General features: G+C 43.8%; 1 protein-coding gene across 1 annotated transcript in view; it reads right to left on the bottom strand.

The window, feature by feature from the left end:
* Window positions 1-21,747, bottom strand: part of PARVA (parvin alpha) — a gene marked incomplete at both ends in the record, with an annotated part of 58,500 nt that extends 36,753 nt beyond the window's left edge. Inside the window, one exon of the mRNA XM_079537035.1 lies at window positions 21,612-21,747. Coding sequence (XP_079393161.1) covers window positions 21,612-21,747 — 136 coding nt within the window. The remainder of the gene's footprint in view (window positions 1-21,611) is intronic.

Raw genomic sequence — 21,747 nt, forward strand, 5'->3', positions numbered from 1 at the left:
TCTATTCCCCAACCATACATTATTTTTCTCCAAACACAATTTCTTGATAATTATCTATGAACTAAAATGCATAGGCATCTTTTCTGCCTAATTTGTGGTGCATATTAACCAAAACCATTCATCTCAATAGCCAGTCCCTGTGTTCTTGGCAGAACATAGCTGATGTGTAGGTTATTCCTGGAACCAGACAAGGCAGATGCTCTCATCATAGCTTTAGTCACGGAAACATGCTTCTACCAGGCATTGTTTGCGAAAAAGGAAATTCCCAGCATATCTGTCAAAAACAAGGAGTAGTAGGGTACAACACTTTATAAATAAAAGTATCTAATTTTTAAGCAGAGCTCATATTTTTTAATGCAGATCTCAGTATGTTCAACAAATCAAGTAATGTTTTTTTGAGCTTAGGGCTTGTGTTCTGCTGCAAAGTCTTTTGTATTCACAACTCCACCCCTCCAGCCCTACACACACAAACAGATGCAGAGCAACAAGTCAAACTACCACGTAGGCACAGCAAAACAAACGTCTTCTTGTCCATCACACAGACTATTCCATTCCACTTTCAGCACTCTAACTTGCCGGCACTTTTTCAAGTCAGACCATTATGTACACTGCTGTTTGGTGCTGTACTGTCACTGTCAGCACCACTGACTAAGCCAATCAGGTGATTCCAAATCAAGCAGGACTGTTTCCAAACTCCCGCAGGACATTACAGAACTGCATGCAAGCATCTGTGGGCTGGACAGCTGTCTCCAAGAGTTTACAGCACTTCCTTACGTGGGCACACTCTGGAGCAGTGAGAAAGGTAAGTCTCCAGCCCACTATGTAACTCTGCTACTGATTCTAAATCCCTGAGTCTGAATTTTAATCCTAGAAATGTTGGTGTCAGTGTTCCAAGCGCATGGTCCATTCAAGGAGCCATCTGATGGTCATTACCTGGGTGACCTAACACTTTACCACGCGGTCTCACAGGGCTCCTAGCTGGATTCACAGTCTGCTTTGATGAGAGCTAGCAAAAGAAGCTTCTTTTCAGTTTCTCTGTGCATTATTGGCTGGGTGTTGGGTCCACCAAAAACCTGTGTTTTCCATGATCTATTTGACACAATATACATCACATCACTTGGAAGACAAGTTTAAGAGGCAGGTCTCACTGGGTTTAAACAGATGATCTGTTTCTTTTCTGATGGAGACCTGTAAGACCAACAGTAATGGTATAAAAACCAAGCTACTATAAATGTTTGTGTCATGTTGACTTCCACCTCTTCTTTTAGATTACCCTCTAGAGACCAAGTCAGGAATTACTATCGTGGTTAGCTGTAACTGATTAAGCACTCTTTGCCCTCTTTCTGTAAAAATTTACCAAATAATCCTTTAAGTGAGTAAAAAGAGATCTATTCCTACAGCTAAATCCTATAGAGGCTACACATTGTCAGCACATAGGATAGTTTGTAACAGCAAAATCAAAACTATCTAGCACATAGAAGTCCTGACTGCCTGGGGTGGCACTTCTGTTCCCCTGTTCTCTATTCAATTGGCCCTGAACAAATAAGAACTGTTCCTATCTGAGCTTCTCTAGTGTACTGGCAGTGATCAGTATTTCCGCTTTATCTAATGGGCAATCTCTGGGCTATTGCAAATCTTAAGTTGGCAGATTAATCTAGATGGAAATTTATATCCATGCTTAGAAAGCCATTATGTTATGATGCAGAACACCAATAAGAGAAATCATAATACCACTACACCCTGCTTTAAAACTCCATTCTGAAATACAGACTTTAATTCATCTGAGTATTTATTTTTAGTCTGAATGAGATAAAGATGGGTGAGAATTCTTGGCTGAATGATTCTTCATATCAAGCACAAAACCTGATCTCCCAGAGAGCTCCAAACTCACTTTCAGAACTCTATGAAACATTACGTTTGTGAACAAATTAATCCTAGATTCCCTATTAGCTCTCCAGACATAACCACAGACTCAAAACTCCTGCCTTTCTTCACATACATCCATTTTCATTAGTACTAGAATGCAAGTCAGGTAAACACTGTCCTTAGTCACTTGTGCAGACCAATTGCTATTAACAAGTCTGTTAAGGCAGCCAGGATAGCGTTCAAGCCCTTTTTCTATAGCTGTGGTTGCTCTATGGCATTAACAGGAGCAAAGTAAAACCTCGCGCTTGTTACTGGGGTAAGCATCTGCTGACTCTGGGCACAAACAAGGGTCAACAAATCCCAGTTGTTAAAGAACTACAGTGGCCCTGTAATCCTCATCATATCACTCTGATGCAGATAACGATCGTTATTACTGTTTTATGGAAAACAAACAAAAATGAGAATTTGCCTGCAGCCTCAGAACAGAACCAGGGTCAGCAATCGGGGCTGCTGGCTCCCACACACAAGCTGCAGTCAGCCCCCTACTCTGTCTGAATAAGCTCCACAAACACACCAGGGCACCACCTTTTGATCAGCCCTTCATTCCGAAACAAAGCTGGTCACCTGTCACCTTGTACATCTGGCTGTCACCCCAGCCCTTGGATGTTGTCACCCTTCCACTCTCTCACCTCAGTGCTGCTGCTGCCAATTCCTCCCCACCTGCACTTCTGTGGCTTTCCCCTTCCCTACCCTACAACCCAGGGCCCGGAGCCAGAGCTGGTGTGTCCAGTAGGACTTTTCTGGGTCCCACAGGGAGCTGAACCAAAAGTTAAACACTTAAAAAACAACCTTCCACGTGCCCAATTAAATTTATCATATTTTGAATGCAGGTACTAAAAAAACGTAAGGACTATTAGCTCTCATGGCCCACATACTGGCACCTTAGATTGACTGAACGTTCTGCCTCAGAAGTCTGTTTGCTCCTCAGAAGGAAAAAGTTGGCTTCACATTAGTAATGTCGTATGTTGTGTAGCCCTTAGTGGTCTCTTGTGAGTTCTGTAAAAATCTTCTCAGGCAATTTTCTAAGGACGTATTTTAAAAACACCGCGAAAAGAATCTGCTCAGTCTATGCTTCTAGAAACTGGTGCTGTCAGAATTAAGTTCAAAAGTACCACACTGGCAAGAGAAAATACCTCCTAGATGATTCAAGGCTTCAATGGAAGCTTACTGCCATAAAGTGAAGATGTCGCCTTTAACAATGAAAGGAGTCTATCATTTTGTTGAAGAGTACCAGCCAGCCAGCCTGCTCTGATGAACAAACAGGAGATTTCCAGGTTCTGAGCACTCACACAGTAAACCTCTTGGTTTATAATTACAGCTCTCTTTACTTTGCCAGAGCAGGGAGAAAAGGGCAGGCAGAGGCTGAGAGCCGCCCCAGCAGCACCTGCATGCAAATGCAGCGCTATCAGCTTAGGGGCTCCAGAGGAGACCACTTGCGTAAGTAAATGCAGTTTAACAGCAGCTCCTAATAAGAGGAAGGAAACGAGGGAGAGAAAGAAAAGTGATAGGAGACAAAAGGACTTTATAAAACAGGGCTTTATTGCTTTCATTTCTCTTTGTTCTGTTTAAGCACTGAACTTTCCAATTCTAGATACTGCACAAAAGAAGTACCTGTCTAAAAAAGTTCATTTCATTCTGAAACTGTCTTGCAAGATGCCTCACAGACTCTGCACTCCATTATTAGGAGGAACAATAGAACTACCTCTAATTAATTTGGCACAGCCTTTACTTCTGATACCAATCAAATCATCATTAACGGAGAATTTGTGCTCTCATTATAGCACAAAATGGGTACTAATCTTCTCATGAAGATTTTTGGACCATAGAGAGTGGTTTGAGGTCAGTGTAGCTGGATTCTCCTGTGCCTTCCCCTCCCCCCCTCCTTTTTTTTTTTTTTTAAACAGGATGGAAAAAAATTATAATGATGTGCTACTTAGTACCTGGATACAAATCCACATTCAGGTTGCCTACACTGAAAGACTGAAACCAGCTCAACATGAAGAAATCTCAGTCTAAGAAAATAAAGATTTTAGTAGCTCACAGGGCTCAAATTAAACACTTAAATAGGTAACATTAGATATTTCTCATGCTGCCGCCCATTTCTCTATTTATTTTTATCTGCAGGATCAGGCGTGTTAGAGAGGGAGGCCTGGTTAGAATTGCCTCAGCCATCATTCTTGGTTACTTACATCTGTGGTCAATTTTCCACACTTTCTTCCATAAAAGGTAAACGAGGCACTGTACTTGCAACAGGATAATCTAAACAATATGAACAATGTTACTGTTAAAGACCATCTGGCTCATCAAGCGCAGCCCCAGACTTTTAACTCCTTGAATAAAGTGCGGAACCCCACAGCGGATTTTTTTTTTATCCAAAAATCATTTTTAAAGCACTAGAAGTAGAGCTCCTGGAGATACGTGGGATCTGGAGCGTAAGGAAATTCGTTTTCTTATTTCACCCTTTTTGTGTCCTACATTTACGGCAATCCAAGCTGGAGACGGGCATTCAGACGTCACATTTATCTACAAAAAGCCCTCTAAAAAGCTCTGCAAGAAGCTGCGTGCCAGCTGTGCGTACAGAGCTGTGTTTCCGAGAGGAGACAGGAGGGTTAAGTATTTCACAACTCAACCCAACGCCCCATCCCGCCACTTCTTAAAAGGTAACAAAAGTCAAAGAAGGGTCACCAGAATGGCAGGAAAACACGTGGGAGGGGTGAGGGCGAACACGACCAAAGAAGGCTTTTAATTGTGCGCAACTGCTTATCTGGTAGATAAATTAACAAGCCGTTCCATGGGAGAAAAACACGCCGGAGCAAGGCTGGAACAAAACTCGCTTGCAGAAGGCGAGCCGGCAGGGCGAACACCGAGGCCTGGGAAAGGCTGAGGCACAGAGCGGGCCGCTGTAGGCACGGAGGAGTTAAATATCCTCATGCATTTAAAGGCCTACAGACTCCAAAATGCACTTTTTGCAACTGAGCAACAGTTGGAATTAAATGTTGTCGGGCTTCGGTCAGTCTTCTCTCTGCTGCAACTCCACAAGTGCTGTGCACAGAGCGGGTTAACGGCCCGTCTTGCTGGGCTGTAACAGAGGGCAGGGCTTTGCTTCTCCAGAGGGCTTTTTCTTCTCTCCAAAGTAGTTTTAATGGCAATATTAAAAAATAAAAATAATTAAAAAATAATTAAAAAATACCCCACAACTGTTCTCGTGAAGTACTTTAATGTTTTTTTATTTAATTTCTAAAAATATTTTTGGAAAGCAAAGCAAATGAATTAGAGCATAGTTGGAGCTTTTCTTGTAGAGTAAACAACACAAGAATTAATTTTCACAATCATTGGTTCCTTGCTTTAAATCCTACATTTTGCTTTAAACAGAAACATCACCCAAGCTGGTTTGTAGGTAAAGTGCCCACGAGTGAACCTTCCCCTATAGCAGAAGTTTTCCTGCCACTCCCCAAAACGTGCCCACAGACTCTCTCCACAAGTCTGCTCTTATTTGGATCTAGTCCTCATTTAAGCTAGTTTACTGTAAGCCCCCTGCACTGTATGCTGACATACATATGCTAAATTCTTAGCTTAGAAAATGTTTTTCAGATGCAATCATGGCACTTCTTTATTTTCAAAGAAATCTAATTTAAAATATGCTCATGACTCATCATTAAAAAAAAGGAGCTTTGTTACAGTAACCAAGATAGGTCAGGCAGTTCTATGATTAATAGGGTCAAAAAGCTACAATTCATATTTAAATCCTCAGTCGCTTGCACTGTAATAATTAACCCTATCTGGTGAGTTCTTCCTGCACACCAGCCAAAAATGTAACATTTCTCAGAGAAGGAATATCATACAGTGAAACAGTAACTCCAGTGCCCTTCCATGCATGCCCTTCCCAAAGCCCCTTCAAAAAAGAGGGAAAAATTTATCTGAATTCAAGTTCTTTTGTGCACAACTTTTCCAAAACAAACGGAAACCAGTCATACCCCAATGGCCGTTTTCCTGCCAAAGCATCCTAGTCTCCAGCGTCTTTCATCACATTCACACTTAACCCGTAACATTTTTCAACTAAAAAGCTCCTTGAAAAGAAACTCTCATTTTCACTCCATTTTGTGTAGCTAGAAACTGAGGCACACAAGTATTCAAATCTGATGCAGGAAGCAGTGCCATTCCATGAGCACTGCTTTCATCACACCTTGTTCCCAAACTCGTTGCTCGTTCTCACTCCCACATTATCATCCATCATCTCTTGCACAAGCATTCACAGGTCCTTATGACAAATTACATCAGGGAAGAGCCTCAGATTAAAAGTAATCAATCACTACCAAAGGTTAGTTCTAACTTACATCAGTTCTCTGAGCTCCGATCTTCTACAATCACATAAACACTTTGGATGGCCTAACACCCAGGATTTACAATGAGAGCAGGACTCTGTCCTTCACTCTGCTTGTAGGGCTAATGGAACTACAGCAGTAGTGCTCAAACTGAAGACAAAGGCAGTCCTGCTTTCTAATGCCTTGCTGTGCACACGAAATCACACATCCTCAGAACCATGTGATCATTCACTACAGAAGGCGAACAGGGGACACACAGTCAAAAAGCAGTATTTCAATAAATAAATACACACAATTTATATTAAGGGATGCATCTCAAAAAAGCTCATGGCAAAACTGAGAAACTCCTCGCACAACTCACTGAAGGTGTCAACAACGCCATGCAGTCAGCTGTCAAACGGGAAAATTCACCCAACATAGGTATTTGGAGAAAGTCCGGTAGATGTGCATGCAAGGACTTGCACAAGACAAATTGTTGGAGGCTGGTAAAGCATTCTGAAGAGCCACCATATGTGTTCACACTCTTCTCAAACTCCTCTCCAGCTGCACATCCCTGGTATGCAAGTGCTATGCTGCTCTGGCCTGTGCTAACCTGTTTTTATGTCTCTCTTTCTTTACTAGAGAGAGACAGTCACTACTTAAAATAAAAATAATAATAATAAAAAAATAATTAAGAGAAATCTTAAATTAATGTAAACAATCCAGATTTAACATTTCTATTTAGATGGCAGATGTGAGAAAATAATTATACCCATGACCCACTGTGAATGAACGGAGAGACATCAACTACCTTCAGTTCTGTATGAACCCAGAAGCCTAAAGCCCAGAGACTCTTCAGTTCAGAAACATTCATGCGGTGCCACTACTGATGCCAGATGGAGAACAGGACTCTCTCTGCAAAAGTAAAGAACTGAGGATTCACCAGAAGATCATTCATGTCCTCAGCCACTCTCTATGGGCACAGGCTTCAAGTACAATAGCTCACATTAAAGAAATCTAAGCCACATACACATACATGTACACTTCATTTCTTCTTGAATTCCTACAAAGAGTTCATTTTGGGCCCAGGTACTAAGTAAAAGTCTAAAGTGGTGCTGCATAAATATGCTCTGAGCACGTGATTTGTCCAAACTAGAAACAATCATTTCTTTCTCTCTTTCCTCCTAATGTTTGATTTCATTAAGCATATCAGAATCTTTGCACACAGTAAGTAAACAACCTGTCTCCTTTTAGAGAGAATGAAGCTAACTGAGACCACTTCTGAACAAAGAAGCAATCTCCACCTTTTCTGGAGAATGAAGTAATGAAAAACGGTAGTGGCATTCTGCAGATGAAGTCCCTGGAAGCAGAAACTGCACATTCTGACCCACATGCTGTAGTAAAAAAACAAATAAAATAATTTTAAAAAAAGCTTGAGCTGCTGCTTCTTCTGCAAGGGTTTCAGCAATGGCAAGAAGGATGCACGAGAATGCTTTTAAAGCCTGGTAAACTAACTGTAAGACAAGGGGAACTCTGCTAAACACAGACTGCACTGCAGTGTCTGGCTGAAGCAACTGAAGAAAACTGCTGTAGCTGATTGTGCTGTCTCTGGGTCTTGGCATTCATTATTTAAGTTCAGTGGAAACTGTTCAGCCTTGCAGTAGACTGACTCATCCACTTTAAATTTCAATTTCCTGCAAACGATCCATTAGTTTTTGGCAAGTTTCACACTGCACTATACTTCCATGAAAAGATCAGTTCCCAAACTCTGGTTTCTACAATGCTTTTTGTAATAGAGGTTTATTAAACACAGAAGTTGGAGTTACTTATGCCCTTAAAAAAACAGGCCATGATTCTCACCTGACAATTTCCAACACGTGGCTACCAAGGGTAAACGAACGGCCCTGTTCCTAAACATTCTCTGCAGATGTACTTGTTGGGACAAGTCCTACTGGGCTCCACTACACTCTCCAAACGCAATGGGAATTTATATGAAAACAGAAGTTGCTGTTAAGATGCATAGCATTAAGTTTCACTCAGCCAGGAAAATATATAAATATTTGCACAATACCCACAGTTCTCCAGAAAGTGCACTGCGCACTTTTACACTTTTCTGGGTTTTCCAAAGCCACGTGGTGTTACTTCCATCATTTGCAACTAAATTGTTTTTTAAACTTACTATTTCCCTTCAAGTATTTTGTCACCAAGCAGCATTTGAAATATGTCAATAACACAAAATGGAAAATAACTGTGGTGTCTTCAATGCCACCATTCAGTAACTGTAGATGAATGTGGTCTAGCAAATAGTGATCAGAAAAATTCTTTGTCTTACGTCCCCAGGATATAATTATTTAGAAATGAAAAAGAGAGCAAATCATTAACACGCATACATGTGAAAAAAACTCTCAAAGTACTTGGTAGGATTCCAAACCCATATGTGCTCCAGTTCAGCTGATACAGCAGAAAGGCTTTTTGCCCTAAAACTGTTTCATTGCATTTGTGCATTTTGCAGAGCGTGGGTCTGTGTTCATCCATGCTCTGAGAATGCTACAGCAAACAGCAGAGATTTCCTCACCTGAGCATACCCTACATGGATCCACACATGGCAATCATGAACAGGTTGCAGTTTCCATGTTCTTTCAGTTCCCCAGTCTTCTCTCCCGGGACTGTCAGCAAGTACAGATAATTAACTAAGATTTGTGAGATACTCTAACTCTTCACAAGAACTGTCCTGATCTCATCCACATAATTTTACTTAAGTGATGCAGCCATCAAATGGTAATGGATTTTTTGGCCGCTATGGGAAAGTTCAGATGTGACAATCTAAGCAAGACAGTCTAGTAGCAAAAAAGTTTTATGCAATATAAGAAAGCTCCAGGAAGCTTCAAAAGGCTTGCTTTTATGTGTTTTAAAATATCCTGCATTAGACTAAGAAACATTTGTGGGAACTTAAGTATCTTTTTAGGTATCTGGATATTGTATGTATTTGGGTGTTGAAAAGACAGTTATCAGCCCTACAGGTGCCTGAATCCTAGCTGGTAAAGTCCACTAGATATCTAATTCTCTAGTGCTGGACTTGAAAACAGCTGCTCAAATTCAGACAGACACAAACCTTATTCAGAAGACAGGTGCTTTGCTGCCCCTCTCTCCCACACTAAACTCGGCATAAGTATATCCCCTGTAAGCAAGATATGCAAAGATGACATATCAAAGTCAAAATACTTATCAGCTACTGGAGACTTTCCTTACTTTCTGCAAGCAAGATGGCATTGGACGTTTCAGAGCAATGCTATCTTTCTTTGTTTTTCTGCTGTGGATGTTACTTCAGACCAGAAAGAAGTCTCTACTGCCTTGCTGAAATCACAGGGAAGCACTCCCAAAGACTGGTTAAACACTCGAGCAATTAGCATAACCTAGCCCCTTCTTTCTGAGTTTCTGGTTTTCTTTTTTTTAATCAAATTTAATTACCATGTTTTGAAGAGGTGTCACTTCTTGTAGCTACACTTAAAACTCAGCATACCTGACAAAACAATTTCCCTCACTCTTCTCCATTTTCAAGCCCTATAATAGTTTGTAGCTGATACAGACCTTAAGCTCAGTGCACTCAGGCTTGATCCATATCTGTAACTCTTCATGCACATGAATGGTTTCTTGACTCCTCTACCTGACTTGTCTGTTATTGTTAAGCAAGGAATTAAGAAGTCTATTAGACTGATCACAGGCACTTGGCATCTGAACAGTGTGTAATTTTACTCAGTTGAATGAGAAAACTTTACCCAAAATTTCATTTTTATGTAGCTGCCTACATTGAGGTCTACTTTCCTGATGGAAGAATAAAATACAAGCATTCTTATTCCTCTGGGATTTATTCCCAAAATTGGAGACCAATGGTTTGAACTGGGGAGCCGAATGAAACAAAGCTGTCTACTAGTCATCTAGGGGTTAAGCTAATTTGTTAGTGCTCAAGCTATTTCTTGCCATCAGCCACTGTGAATCCACTCTTCAAATTCTGAAAAGAACACCAACCTTTAATCTGTGGTATTAGTTCCTTTAACAAAATGGAAGATTACGCCTTTTTCCCCACAAGCCTTCATGCAAAGCTTAGCTAGCTTCCATCTGGTCTGGCTAATTAAATGTAAGTTAACATTAAGTTAAGAGCCAGCTCCAGCCCACAGACCTTCTATTCTGTGACTGCAGATTTATTAATTGGCCAAGAATTTAGTTCCAACTTTTGATTACTTCTATTTTCTTTACGCTCTCGTGACAACAGGGTGATGTTTCTGAAGCCACATTTGCATCCTTTCAGCTCAGAAACACAAAACAAAAAAATACGCTCATAAGATTCTGAACAGCCATAATACATAATAAGTTTTTTCCTTCTGTATTTGACGTGTTAATAAAGGATGGCAGCAAAGTGTGAAGGATCTGCCTATTATGCACAAGATGTGGGCTCGCTGGAGCTAGACGCTTCTAAGCTGGCTGTGACCCACAATCTGGCCCTATATGTACTAGGACCAGGGCTAGTTGTTGCATTCCTTATTCAGGCAAAGCCTTCTTTGACCTTAAGGGGTGTCAGTCTGAATGAAGAACAAGGGGATTAGATCTGGGGAGTTACTCATTGTACTCCTGCCCCCAGTTAACTTCTGACAAGATCAGTTTGTTGCAGTTTGGAAAACTGCAAACATAAGTACCTAGTAATTCCACGGGGGCTTTGTACTGTCTTGTTTTTAATATCAACTGCAGGTAGTAGCAGTAATTCTGGCTCATCTATTTTGCTCTCTTGAACGTCAGAGAGGAAAACTACATGCTTTTAGACTTAAAATAAGCAATGTGGCAGATTCAGATTTCTGACTCTAATGGCTGTTATTTTTTCAAGAGAGATTATTAGGAAACAAAACATCTTAGACCTCTTACTCAAATCCCCCTCTTTTTTAATAGGGGTAAGGAGCTAATTATGAAATAGCATTTCTTTAGATATCTATCCAATGTAATGCCTGCTGCAGCAGTGTGTAAAGCAAATTAAAAAAAAAAAAAGTACATCCTACAGATTTTCTGCCTAATTCACACACAGAAAAATTAAGTACCAAGTGAACTCGTTTTTATATGTGTATGTAGAGAGGAAGTTCAGTTTTATATCAAGGCGTGCAAAAGAGAATTCAAAAACAAGTTAAAAAAAAATAAGGAAGCAAAATCAAAGACAAATTCAGAAAGGGAAGCACTGCTTTGTTTCCACCTTGTAAGCTGCAGATTGGCACATGAGCCATATCAAGTCAATGAATCTTTCCTGCCTCAGTTTCTCCAGAGATAGTAGGGATAAAACAAATATTTACTTTGTCCTGACCCACAAAAATCCCTGGATACTCAGAAAGGTGTGGATGAAAGCACTCTGTGTAAGGAGGGGCTGTCAGCAATTACTGTTATGTTGGAAATAGAAATGGCAAAATAATTCACTTTTAAAAGACTCTGAAAACAAAAATATTGCTGTTGCAGACTGCAGGCCGGCAAGCAACTCGAGGTATTACGTTGATCCTCTAATCCCGCTTCTCCCTCACCCATCACCCATCAGGTTCTCAGTGTTTTTCTTACGAAGCTCTGACTCCACAGTCTGTCTCCGCAGCTCAGCACGGGGATGAGGCCTCGACGTGGAGCTGCCACCCTGGACTCAGACAAAGCAACTTAGCTCACAGCGTCTGACAAAACCCGCCGGGAGAAGCAGTTCGAGAACGACACGGGAGAAGCGTAGGGCGGCCCGGGCTCCCGCGGCGGCTGCTTCCCCCGGCAGCTGGAGCCACCTTGTGCCCCGCGGCGCACCTGCACCCTGCGCCGGGGGAGCGGGGCGGCACGGCAGCACGGGCAGCCCGAGCCGAGCCCAGCCGAGCCGAGCCGAGCCGCCTCCTGAGCTGCGACGGAGAGCTCCAACTGCTCTGCTGCGTGTTTGACTTGACAGAACTGCGGCCCTGAACTGCGTCGTTACAACAAAACCGCTCCGGCCCCTTCCCATTCTTCTCCCTCGCGCACCCCTGCGACAAGTTAGGTGTATCATCTTTTGGATCCGGTGCTGCAATACGTTATGCTGCATTTACTCCGAGCGCCCTGACATTATCATTATCTTCTTTTGTGCCCAGCAGCAACCGCAGCTCCTATAATGTCATTATTGTAATTAAGAACAATCTGAACCACTGACAGCGCTGCCTCGTTTGCTCTAGAATTCCCCGTGCACTAGTGTTCCTCTAAACCAATATCTCACTGCTAATAGTTTGCTGCTTTAAAACTGCCTGCTGTTATGAGAAAAAAAAAAAACACATTATTAGGCCCCAGCCTGACTCGATGGGCTAAGAAACTTAGGAAGAAAAAAATAAATGGAAGGCCGTGTGCTGGCAGAGCGTTATGCTTTTCTTTACAGACATTGAAAATGGATTCACACCCTGCCAACCTATTCAGGCCGTTACCCAGGTGAGGAAGCTTATTTTGGCTTGCTTCAAAAGGGCCACCTGTACAGATACAAAAGAAAACATCTCTCTCTTCTCCCAGTAAATGCACCCAAAGTACTTCTCCGCCTCAACTCTCCCTTTCATTAATCCAGCTCACAGTTGGATAAGTAGGGCATGGCAATTTAGACATCCTTGTCTGGGAAATTCTGACCTTAACGCCCACTTTTGCAGCACATGCAGTCTTGAGGCTGTCTATAGTCTTGTCTACTTGCGAACAACGATGCCTGCTTGTTTGCTGAGCCATGCGGCCCGCAATACTCCCACAGCTGCTTAGTACCCAAGCCTCAGCCTGCCCATGATTCCAGGAAAACAAGCCCTCCTGAGCCCTGAGTTCCTGCACCCTCTCTCAATTCCGTTTTTCCAAGTGGCATTCCATAGGTGCACCACTAGTTAAGGCTAAGCCCACCCAGCGCTGGCTCAGTGCCACAGACCGCTTGCTCTGCCAGAGCGTGCAACAGGAAGGGCACCATCAGATCTACGTGAAGCACAATCAGAGGAGCCAAAAGGACTCGCCAATGACTCCAGCTACCAAGAACGCCTCGCAGAAATATTCCAGGAATTTTCTTTTGCAAAAATAATCAAGAAAAACGAGATCAACAAGATATTACCCAATAATGGTAAACTATGCACTGGTTAATACATACATGAATCAGAAATCATGAGGAGAAACGAACAGTCTAGAAGAACAGCAGTATTGCAAGATCATGACCAGTGTGCTATCTTGAATTCTGCATTAAATCCACTTGAGTAAGAACATCTCACGGCACCACGTGCAGTTATTTCAGACAGGCTTCTACAAAACAAGAAGCAGCGCATTTGGGAGACTGCAGAGTCTTGTTACTTAACCCTGCCAATCTTCAATACTGAGTAAGACCATCACTTGGTTGAACAGAGGCACAGTGCAGAGCCAGGTGCAGGATTAGGGGGAACAGATGGTGGCTAATCTTCCTAATACAGCTCTGCCAATACAACTCAGTAACTCGCTCCTGACCACTCACATTCCCGTTTCTCTTTTTTTAATTATTTTTTTTTCCACGGTCCTTGGTTTTCTCTGGCCTGAGCGTAGGTTGCCAAGGGATAGCTGCATGGAAGGCTAAGGATCCACATAGGGCTGCTGCTTTGATTTTGCTTTTGGTCCAAGACATTTTTTGTTCGTGCTTCAGCCTGGTCACCAAAATGAATTAACTCACTGGCTCACTCAGCACACATGCACACACACCCAGTCCCACGAGGGCTAAGCATATTAAAACCAAGTCATGTTATCTATTAATAAGTATTAACACACCAAACATAAGCTGTGCGACAACACAAATACAGAGCAAGGTTCCAAGTGTCCTTTCATCAAGCAGCACAGTGAAGAGCAGCAGGTTAAAAAGCTTCTACTCCCTTGTACTCAAAAAGTACCAGATCTGCCAGGAGCTGGAGAAGTAAGGCATCAGGAACACAGCACACAAAGCCTCAGTCTCACCCCAGCCTGTACTGGAAGAACTGCATGTGAAACAGTAAAGTACCACAAAATATCCTGCTTTCCACCTCCTCCTCTCTCATAAAAGTGGCATCACGCTGCTTCCAGCACAGCACTGACTGTACCTAGCACGGTGTCAGCTGTCCTGTCAACGTGCATCTCTTTCTGGTTTCACTTGCATTTTAGTTAAGAGCCTATCATGAGTAACACAAATCAACATCACCACACGAGGAACTGGTGTGAGGAGGAAGAGAACAGAAGCTGTAGATGGGAAAGCACCAATATTTAAACAACACCTCAACTACTGCATTTGTAGAACTTCTCTTTATAAAGAACTGTGCTTCTGCAACTAGTGACTTCACCTCCAGCAGCATCAGCATTTTGCTGAAAAAGACTGCAGAACTACGGGTTAAACTAAGAAGCATTTGATTGTAGTTACAGTAAAGTAACAACAGAACCCACTGTCCTTACCTCAATGTCAGTGAGAAAGGCAGAAAGTCCCATATTCAACTATTCATTCTCCATGGGATGTGGCTTAGTGGTTGCAGAAGACATAAAAGAGGGAAAAGAAAAAAGATATATCCCAGATATGCAGTTCAAGGGACCCTCATAGAAGTACAGACTGACCCTTAGAGGAAGCTGGGTTTAGGCTGGAGGTTTTCAAGATTTAGAACCTCACAAACTAACTCAACCCAGAGAGAACTTCTCTCTGGCTAGAGTCTTGGGCTCTTCTCTTACCTTCAGGGCAGATTCCTTAAATGCTAAGGAAAATACTACAAACCTACAACTACAGATTTTCTTAACAGCATGCTCACTTTACTGAGGATGAAAGTGAGGACATCTTTATTCTGTTCTACAGCTTCACTTTGTTATAGTTATCTTCATGTTGAAGACTGATTGAATATTTCTGTGCACACCTGGTATTGGAGATAGAATATTTTAAGTCTGGAGATGTAAACAAAAAGTTAACATGGAGATAAAGGCACATCAGGCTAAAATGGTATCTAGCTAGCTCTTCTCACCACAGTTCTGTCCTGTAATTTGGAAGCACTGGAAGCTCTTCACCTGCTTGTTTAATGTTGACTTTACTTCAGCACTTTCATCTTTTTTCTACCTTTCATCTAGATAATTGGTATTCATCTAGTCAACTACAGCAGAGACCAAAAAGTATTGACAAAAGGCGATGCTGTCACCACACCTTCACCATACCTGGCCAGCCAGAGGCATGAGCTTGTTGAACAGGAGCACTCCAACTTGGGATGATCTCCAGAGGTCCCCCTCCAATATCCACTGTTCGGAGAACCTGCACCCAAGCTTGCCAGTCTCTGCATCACAGTCCAACTGGCAGCTTGTGGCCCACCTCCTTCCCTTAACCTACTGACTAAAGATTTAGTTTTATTCTGTGTGAAACCTACAGAGTTGCTGAGAATTGAGAAACCACTGAAATTGGGAAAATACAGGAAGCACAAGGCATGTTTCTGTAGCAGCTATCTTACCCACATAATGTAAGTCAAATGCAAACACAGTGGCTTGATGGCCACGTGCAGGCATTCAGAGATTAACCCAAGTTACTGGCCATCCTGGGTCAGCACAGCCCAGACCCTGGCACCTGCCAGAAGCGAGTTCTGAATACCAAAACAGGAAGAGGCAAAATTCTTCCCTTGGCAAACCTTCCTGCTGTTCAGGAATTTTGTGACCGAAAATCTAGTGAAAACAGTAACATTTTTTAGAATAATTTAGGAATGAGCTGTGACTTCTGAAATTCAGAAATGCAGTCAGAAGCAAGATTTTCACATCTTTGAAACTCCTGAAGCCTATGAAACCAAACAAACAGAAAGATCCCACAGAAGCCGAGTTTCCTGAATCCAAAACCAAAGAGAGAAGGAACTAGATAAAACAAACGTTGCAATGAGATCATGACAAGTTCTAGCAAAACTGAAAAGTCAGAAATATTAAAATGCAGATAATAGGAGGAAAAAAGCTATAAAAATATGCGAGGCATACAGACGAAGAACTCTGGGTCATAAATTACTGTGCACGGGGGCTATTGCCACAGTTTGTGAAAGTATAGTGCCTGACCCAATGCACAGCCCTTGACTTAGTGCATGAGCAGTAACACCTCACAGTGAATTGCATCTCAGTGCTCATCAGTTCCTGTTGGTTGCGGAGAGCACAGCTGCAGAGGGAGGAGGCAGCCAGGCAGGAGAGAGGCAGACCCAAAAGCCACAGCAGTTGCTCCTGCACCTGTGCGCACCCAGCAGAGCAGGGGACACCAGCTAACCACCAGTGCTGCCACTTAATCCAGGCCCAAGAGCTGTGCCGGGAGGGCTACTGCCATCACAACATAAGCAACAGTTGAGTTTTCTGTCTACGCTGACAGAAGTGTTTCACAGGCACTGAAACACTAGCGATCCTTTCAACCCTCAGAGCAGAGGACCCCCTCCAGCTATCCTGAGATTTGGTTTCAAAGGATTGAAAACAAAAACAACTGCTCTCCTCCCGATTAGTTTCTTCCTTACTTTTTTCCTAAGCCCTGCCCTTGTGCTTAGAAAGGCTCCCAGCGACACAATGACAACAAAGAAGCAGGTGAGCCTTCCCTCTGCTTCTCTTTCCACTTTCCCGTTCCTCCCATTCAGCAGAAGTATTCCATCTGCTTTCTGGGACTGGCACCAAGGCAGTATTCCTCCAGGGGCAGAGGGGCAGGCTGTGCCCAGCACCAGATGCACAGCTGGCTGTGATGCCCTGCCAGTACACTGGGGACATATGAACGTGGTGTGCAGCAGCAGCAGGGAAAGAAGATTATGCACACATTTCACTTGTTATGCAGTGAGGTTGGAGGTAGAACACATTAAGGCAGACATCAAAGCAACAGCTATCCTGATGGTGCAGGAAAGCCCAGCCCCGACGTGCCGGTACGCTGTGGTACAAACAGAAAGCAGAGATAGAAAGGTGCTGATAAAGTTTTCCCCATGACATTTCCTCCTCAAAGGAAATACAGCACGTGCCTGCAAGGCACGGGGATGGAATGAGCACACAGAAGCCCATTTTCATTTGTGCTACATGTTACCAATGGATATTAGCAAGTGTAACAGTAGAGTTGACAGTTCTTCTTCCAATCCACATATTAGGTACAGTATCAAGTGACAGCAGCAGCAAAGAATACACCTACAAAGTATTTATGCTGATCTAGAATAACCCCCACAAAAAACAAGCAGGTGAGCAGAACATGTCTACTGACAGAGATTTTTCAGTCACAGAATTGTAGGTGCTGGAAGGGACCTCTAGAGATGATCCAGTCCAACCTCCTGCAAAGCAGACTCCCTAGGCCAGGTTGCACAGGCAGGCGTCCAGACAGGTCCTGAATGTCTCCAGAGAAGGAGATTCCTCAACCTCTCCGGTCAGCTCCGTCACCCACACTGTGAAATTCTTACACACATTTGTGTGAAACTTCCTATACTTCAGATTGTGGCCGTTTCCCCTCATCTTTTGGCCATGCGCTGCTGAAATAAGTCTGGCATCGTCCCTTTGCCTTCCACACTTTAGATGTTTATAGGCATCGATCAAATCCCCTCTCAGTCTTCTTTTCTCAAGGCTGAACAGACCCAGTTCACTCAGCCTTTCCTCGCATGGGAGATGCTCCAGGCCCTTTCAAATCTTTGTGGCCTTCTGCTGGACTCTTTCCAGGAGATCCCTTCCTACTTTGTACCAGGGAGCCCAGAACTGGACGCAGTACTCCAGATGAGGCCTCACCAGGGCAGAGTAGAAGGGGAGGATCACCTCCCTCGACCTGCTGGCCACGCTCTTTTTAGTGCACCCAGAATCCCATTGGTCTTGGCCACAAGGGCACACTGCTGGCTCATGGCCAACCTGTCATCCACAGGAACATCCAGGTCCTTCTCTGCAGAGCTCGTCTCCAGCAGGTCAGCCCCCAGCCTGTACTGGCACATGTTGTTATCCCTCTCTAGATGCAAGACTCTACACTTGCTTTTTTGTTAAACCTCGTCTGGCTCCTCACGGCCCAACAAATTCTTCAACAAATTTTCTCCTGCACTACTCAAAGACAAGTCACAGAAACAGATCCAAAGAAAATAAGCCAAATATCTCAGCTAACATAGGGCACTTGTGTACCAAAAAGCCTTGTTTCTTTGGTAAGCACCCGCAGCCAGCTGGAAGTGTGAGCTCTGTCAGTCACACATCAAAGCACTTCAATCACAGATTCCAGAAAGACACAAATTTTACTTCAAGTACCTCAGATGCTCCCAGCACCCTGTGCTTAGGCTTCATTGGTAGTCTTCACTTTGTTCTCAGTATCATTTTTTTCAAATGCATGACTGCAACAAAGTGAAGATTGAGAAGCTGAATGATATTTTCAAGAATTAGCCAAGTCTACAAGATTCTTAAGCTGTTAACATACTCGTCCCTTGGGCACACACAAAAACACTACTCCTGTGACCTCACATACCCAACTGAAATCAAAACAGAACACGCCAAAGAAATATCACAGCCAGAAGCTAGAACACTGGTTCCTTTTCCTGCCCATCAACAGCAACTAAACTAGGATGAAGAGCAGTCAAATTTCTGAAACTGATGTCATATCAATTGGAAAATTGACTGAGCCCACACCACAAGCAGTAATTGCTCTCTACTCAATTTACTGGCCCAAGCTGCCCGTTTCCCATCTGCTCCTACACAGTTTAAGTAATTCTGATCTTTGTTCTTCGTTCCTGAAAGTGTCACAGACTTATAAGTGTGTCAGAGGCCAATTCTTTACATTCTCTACTACGATAAGCTATTATGAAGAGTGAAAATTCTGCATCTGTAATTGCCAAACCAGGCAAACTCAAGGAGGACAACCTGAACCCGCCACCTAAAATTCATAAGATAACATAGCACACACCTTCATGTGCAGAAAACGAGGTCATCACGTTCGCTCCTTGCCTTGTATGAAGATAGGCTTAATACACAGTACAAACTGCTACCAAATTGTGTGATTTGCTGTTGGTTTTGAGGAATACATAGAGGCCCACTGAACACCTTATGCTCCTGCTCAGCACCCCCTGGGCTCCTTAGAAGCAGATAAGAGTCATCTCAGTCTTGGAATGGTTTTCAGGAACGAAAAGGACAGAATCTCACCAAGTACAGAATTCTGGGACACGATGGCTCAGCTGTAAATCAACTATCAGATCATCAGATATTCCAGTAGTATCTCAGCATTTTTTCGTAAGATTAAAAAGCTATTCCAAACACAGTTTAGAGTTTGTGGGTTTTGTTACTTAAACAACATATTTATGCTATCTAAAGTCACAGCTGCTTCACGCTCTCATGAATGACAGTGTTCTCATCCTAAGATGACAGCAGATGAAGTACTGTAAATGAAAACCAAGACCCTACGCGACAGAAAATAACAAATCTTTGCTCCAAATTTTAGATCTCATGAAATGCCCTGTAAAACACACTGCAACTAAATATTATGTTTCAATGCATGACTAATCCCTACCAACGTAGTCTGTGCTATCTTGAGTAACTGTATCTTAGGTTACCCAAAGCATCACTTTGACAGTGATCAAAATGCCTGCTGATAGCACAAACACAAATGCTACATACATACAATAATAGGTCATCTACACTAATTAACTACATACATAGCACAGACTGCACTAAAACATAATTGGTATACACCATACAACAGATGGATGGTGCTTCCAATCTCACTAACATACCTCGCTTCCACTGGACATACAACAGTTAAATACATGTGGAAACACACAGGATGTTATGGAGACTTTAATGACTTATCTTTCTTCAAATAAATTCCCTGCCAAGTTGCAAAATAATTCTCTGAAATACTGTTAAATAAAAGTTAGAAAACTGGGAAACACAAAGGAAAACACTAACGTGTTCCGACTTTGCAAAAGGGCAAATAGTAACATGATGAGATAATGAAGTGACAGATACAAGTTTTAGTCAGTGACTTTAATACAGACACAGAACTCCTGAGAAGAAACACAGTTTCACAGAATACATTTTTATTTATTAATTTATTTATTTTTGTAAGATTAAAAGATTGTGGATAAGAGTAACTGTGCCGTCTCTAACAGCTTCCTGGAGAGCTGTGACTTAGTGCTCTCTGTCTCTGAGGAAAAGAGCCTTATTTATACGAATACTGCGCATACTAAATCAATTACAAATAGGTTAAAGATCTCTAAATGCACCTACAATGCAGCCTCATCACAGATTTGTTTTCTACTCCAGTGCCACTCATGTTCATCACTACTCTCTGGAGGTAACGTAAGAAGAGGACAACCAGCACACTTTGCCACTGCTGACCATTTCACCAACTTCTGAGTCATTCGCAATGACCAGAAAAAGCCAAACAATGTGAGTGCAGCTGTGCAACGTGCATTTTAATTGAAAAGCAAGACAGCACATCTAGAAAGAAGACACGACAGACACAGAGTAAGGGGCTGTACTGCCCCAGAGCTTTGGCGGAGAGGCACTTGACAGGTGCCTCTTTGAAATGCCGTGCTGCTTCACTACCCAGCTATGTACTTCAGAAGCAGGGTCTGCTGAGCGGAACGTCTCTCCCCCTTGCAAGCAAAGAGGTTGCAGACTTCAAAAACAGTTTTGAAGTGACTGCTACCTTGGCATCGAGTTCAAATTAAAATCAGCAACAAAAACGATGGGTGAGTAAGGCTAAATTCCAGTTCTCTGCCTCATGGGATTCTAAATCGGCAGATGCAGCAGAGGGTGGTATTAATTCATATACGGACAAAGAACCCGACTGACGGCTCAGCGTTTTTCGAGCTCCACTACAGGCAAAGGCTCCCAGCCGGACACAGAACGAGCAGGTCCAGCCTCGGAGCGCTGCTGCAAGCTGTGTGCGTCACCCTGCTTTCCCACAGCGCCGTGCCCACGGCGGGCCGCACTCCAACACGCACCAACGGACAGCGCGCACAGCAATCCGCACGCTGCTCGCACCACAGCCTCAGACGCACGCAGAGCAGCGGGCCGAACCCCGCCCCGCCCCGCCCGCCATCCGGACGGCCGCGGGGATACGGCCCGCTCTTGCGCGCGGCCCTACGGCCGCCCCGCCCGGCCCTCCCCGGCCCGCGGGACGAACTCGGAGCCGCCCGGCCCTCTCGGCCGATCCGCACGGCCCGGCCCCACGGCCGCAGCGGCTCCGCGTCTCCCGGCCCGCGCTCCGCGTCCCCACGCCGCCACCGCGAGCGGCGCTCCCCGCCCGGCCCCAGCGGCTTCCCGGGGCGACGCGGCGCTCCTCCCTTCGCCGCTCGCCTGCCCACCCCACCCGCGTCCGCCCGTCAGCCCCTTCCTCCGCTCCCCCGAGCCTTTCCTCTCCCCCTGTCTCCTCCCACCCCCCTCCCCGTCCCGAGGTAACTCCCAGGAAACGCGCGGACCCGCGATTCTTACCTTCTTTGGCTTTTTTCCTCCTCGCCAGCGTGCCGCCGAGCTTGCCCAGGAAGGAGTCATCCTTTTTTCTGGACGGGGGCGATTTCGGGGTGGGAGATTTGGGGGAAGAAGGGGACTTCTGGGGGGACGATGCCAT

The sequence above is a fragment of the Tetrao urogallus genome (assembly GCF_951394365.1).
Source record: "Tetrao urogallus genome assembly, chromosome: 6".
In the NCBI taxonomy this organism is placed as follows: Eukaryota; Metazoa; Chordata; class Aves; order Galliformes; family Phasianidae; genus Tetrao; species Tetrao urogallus.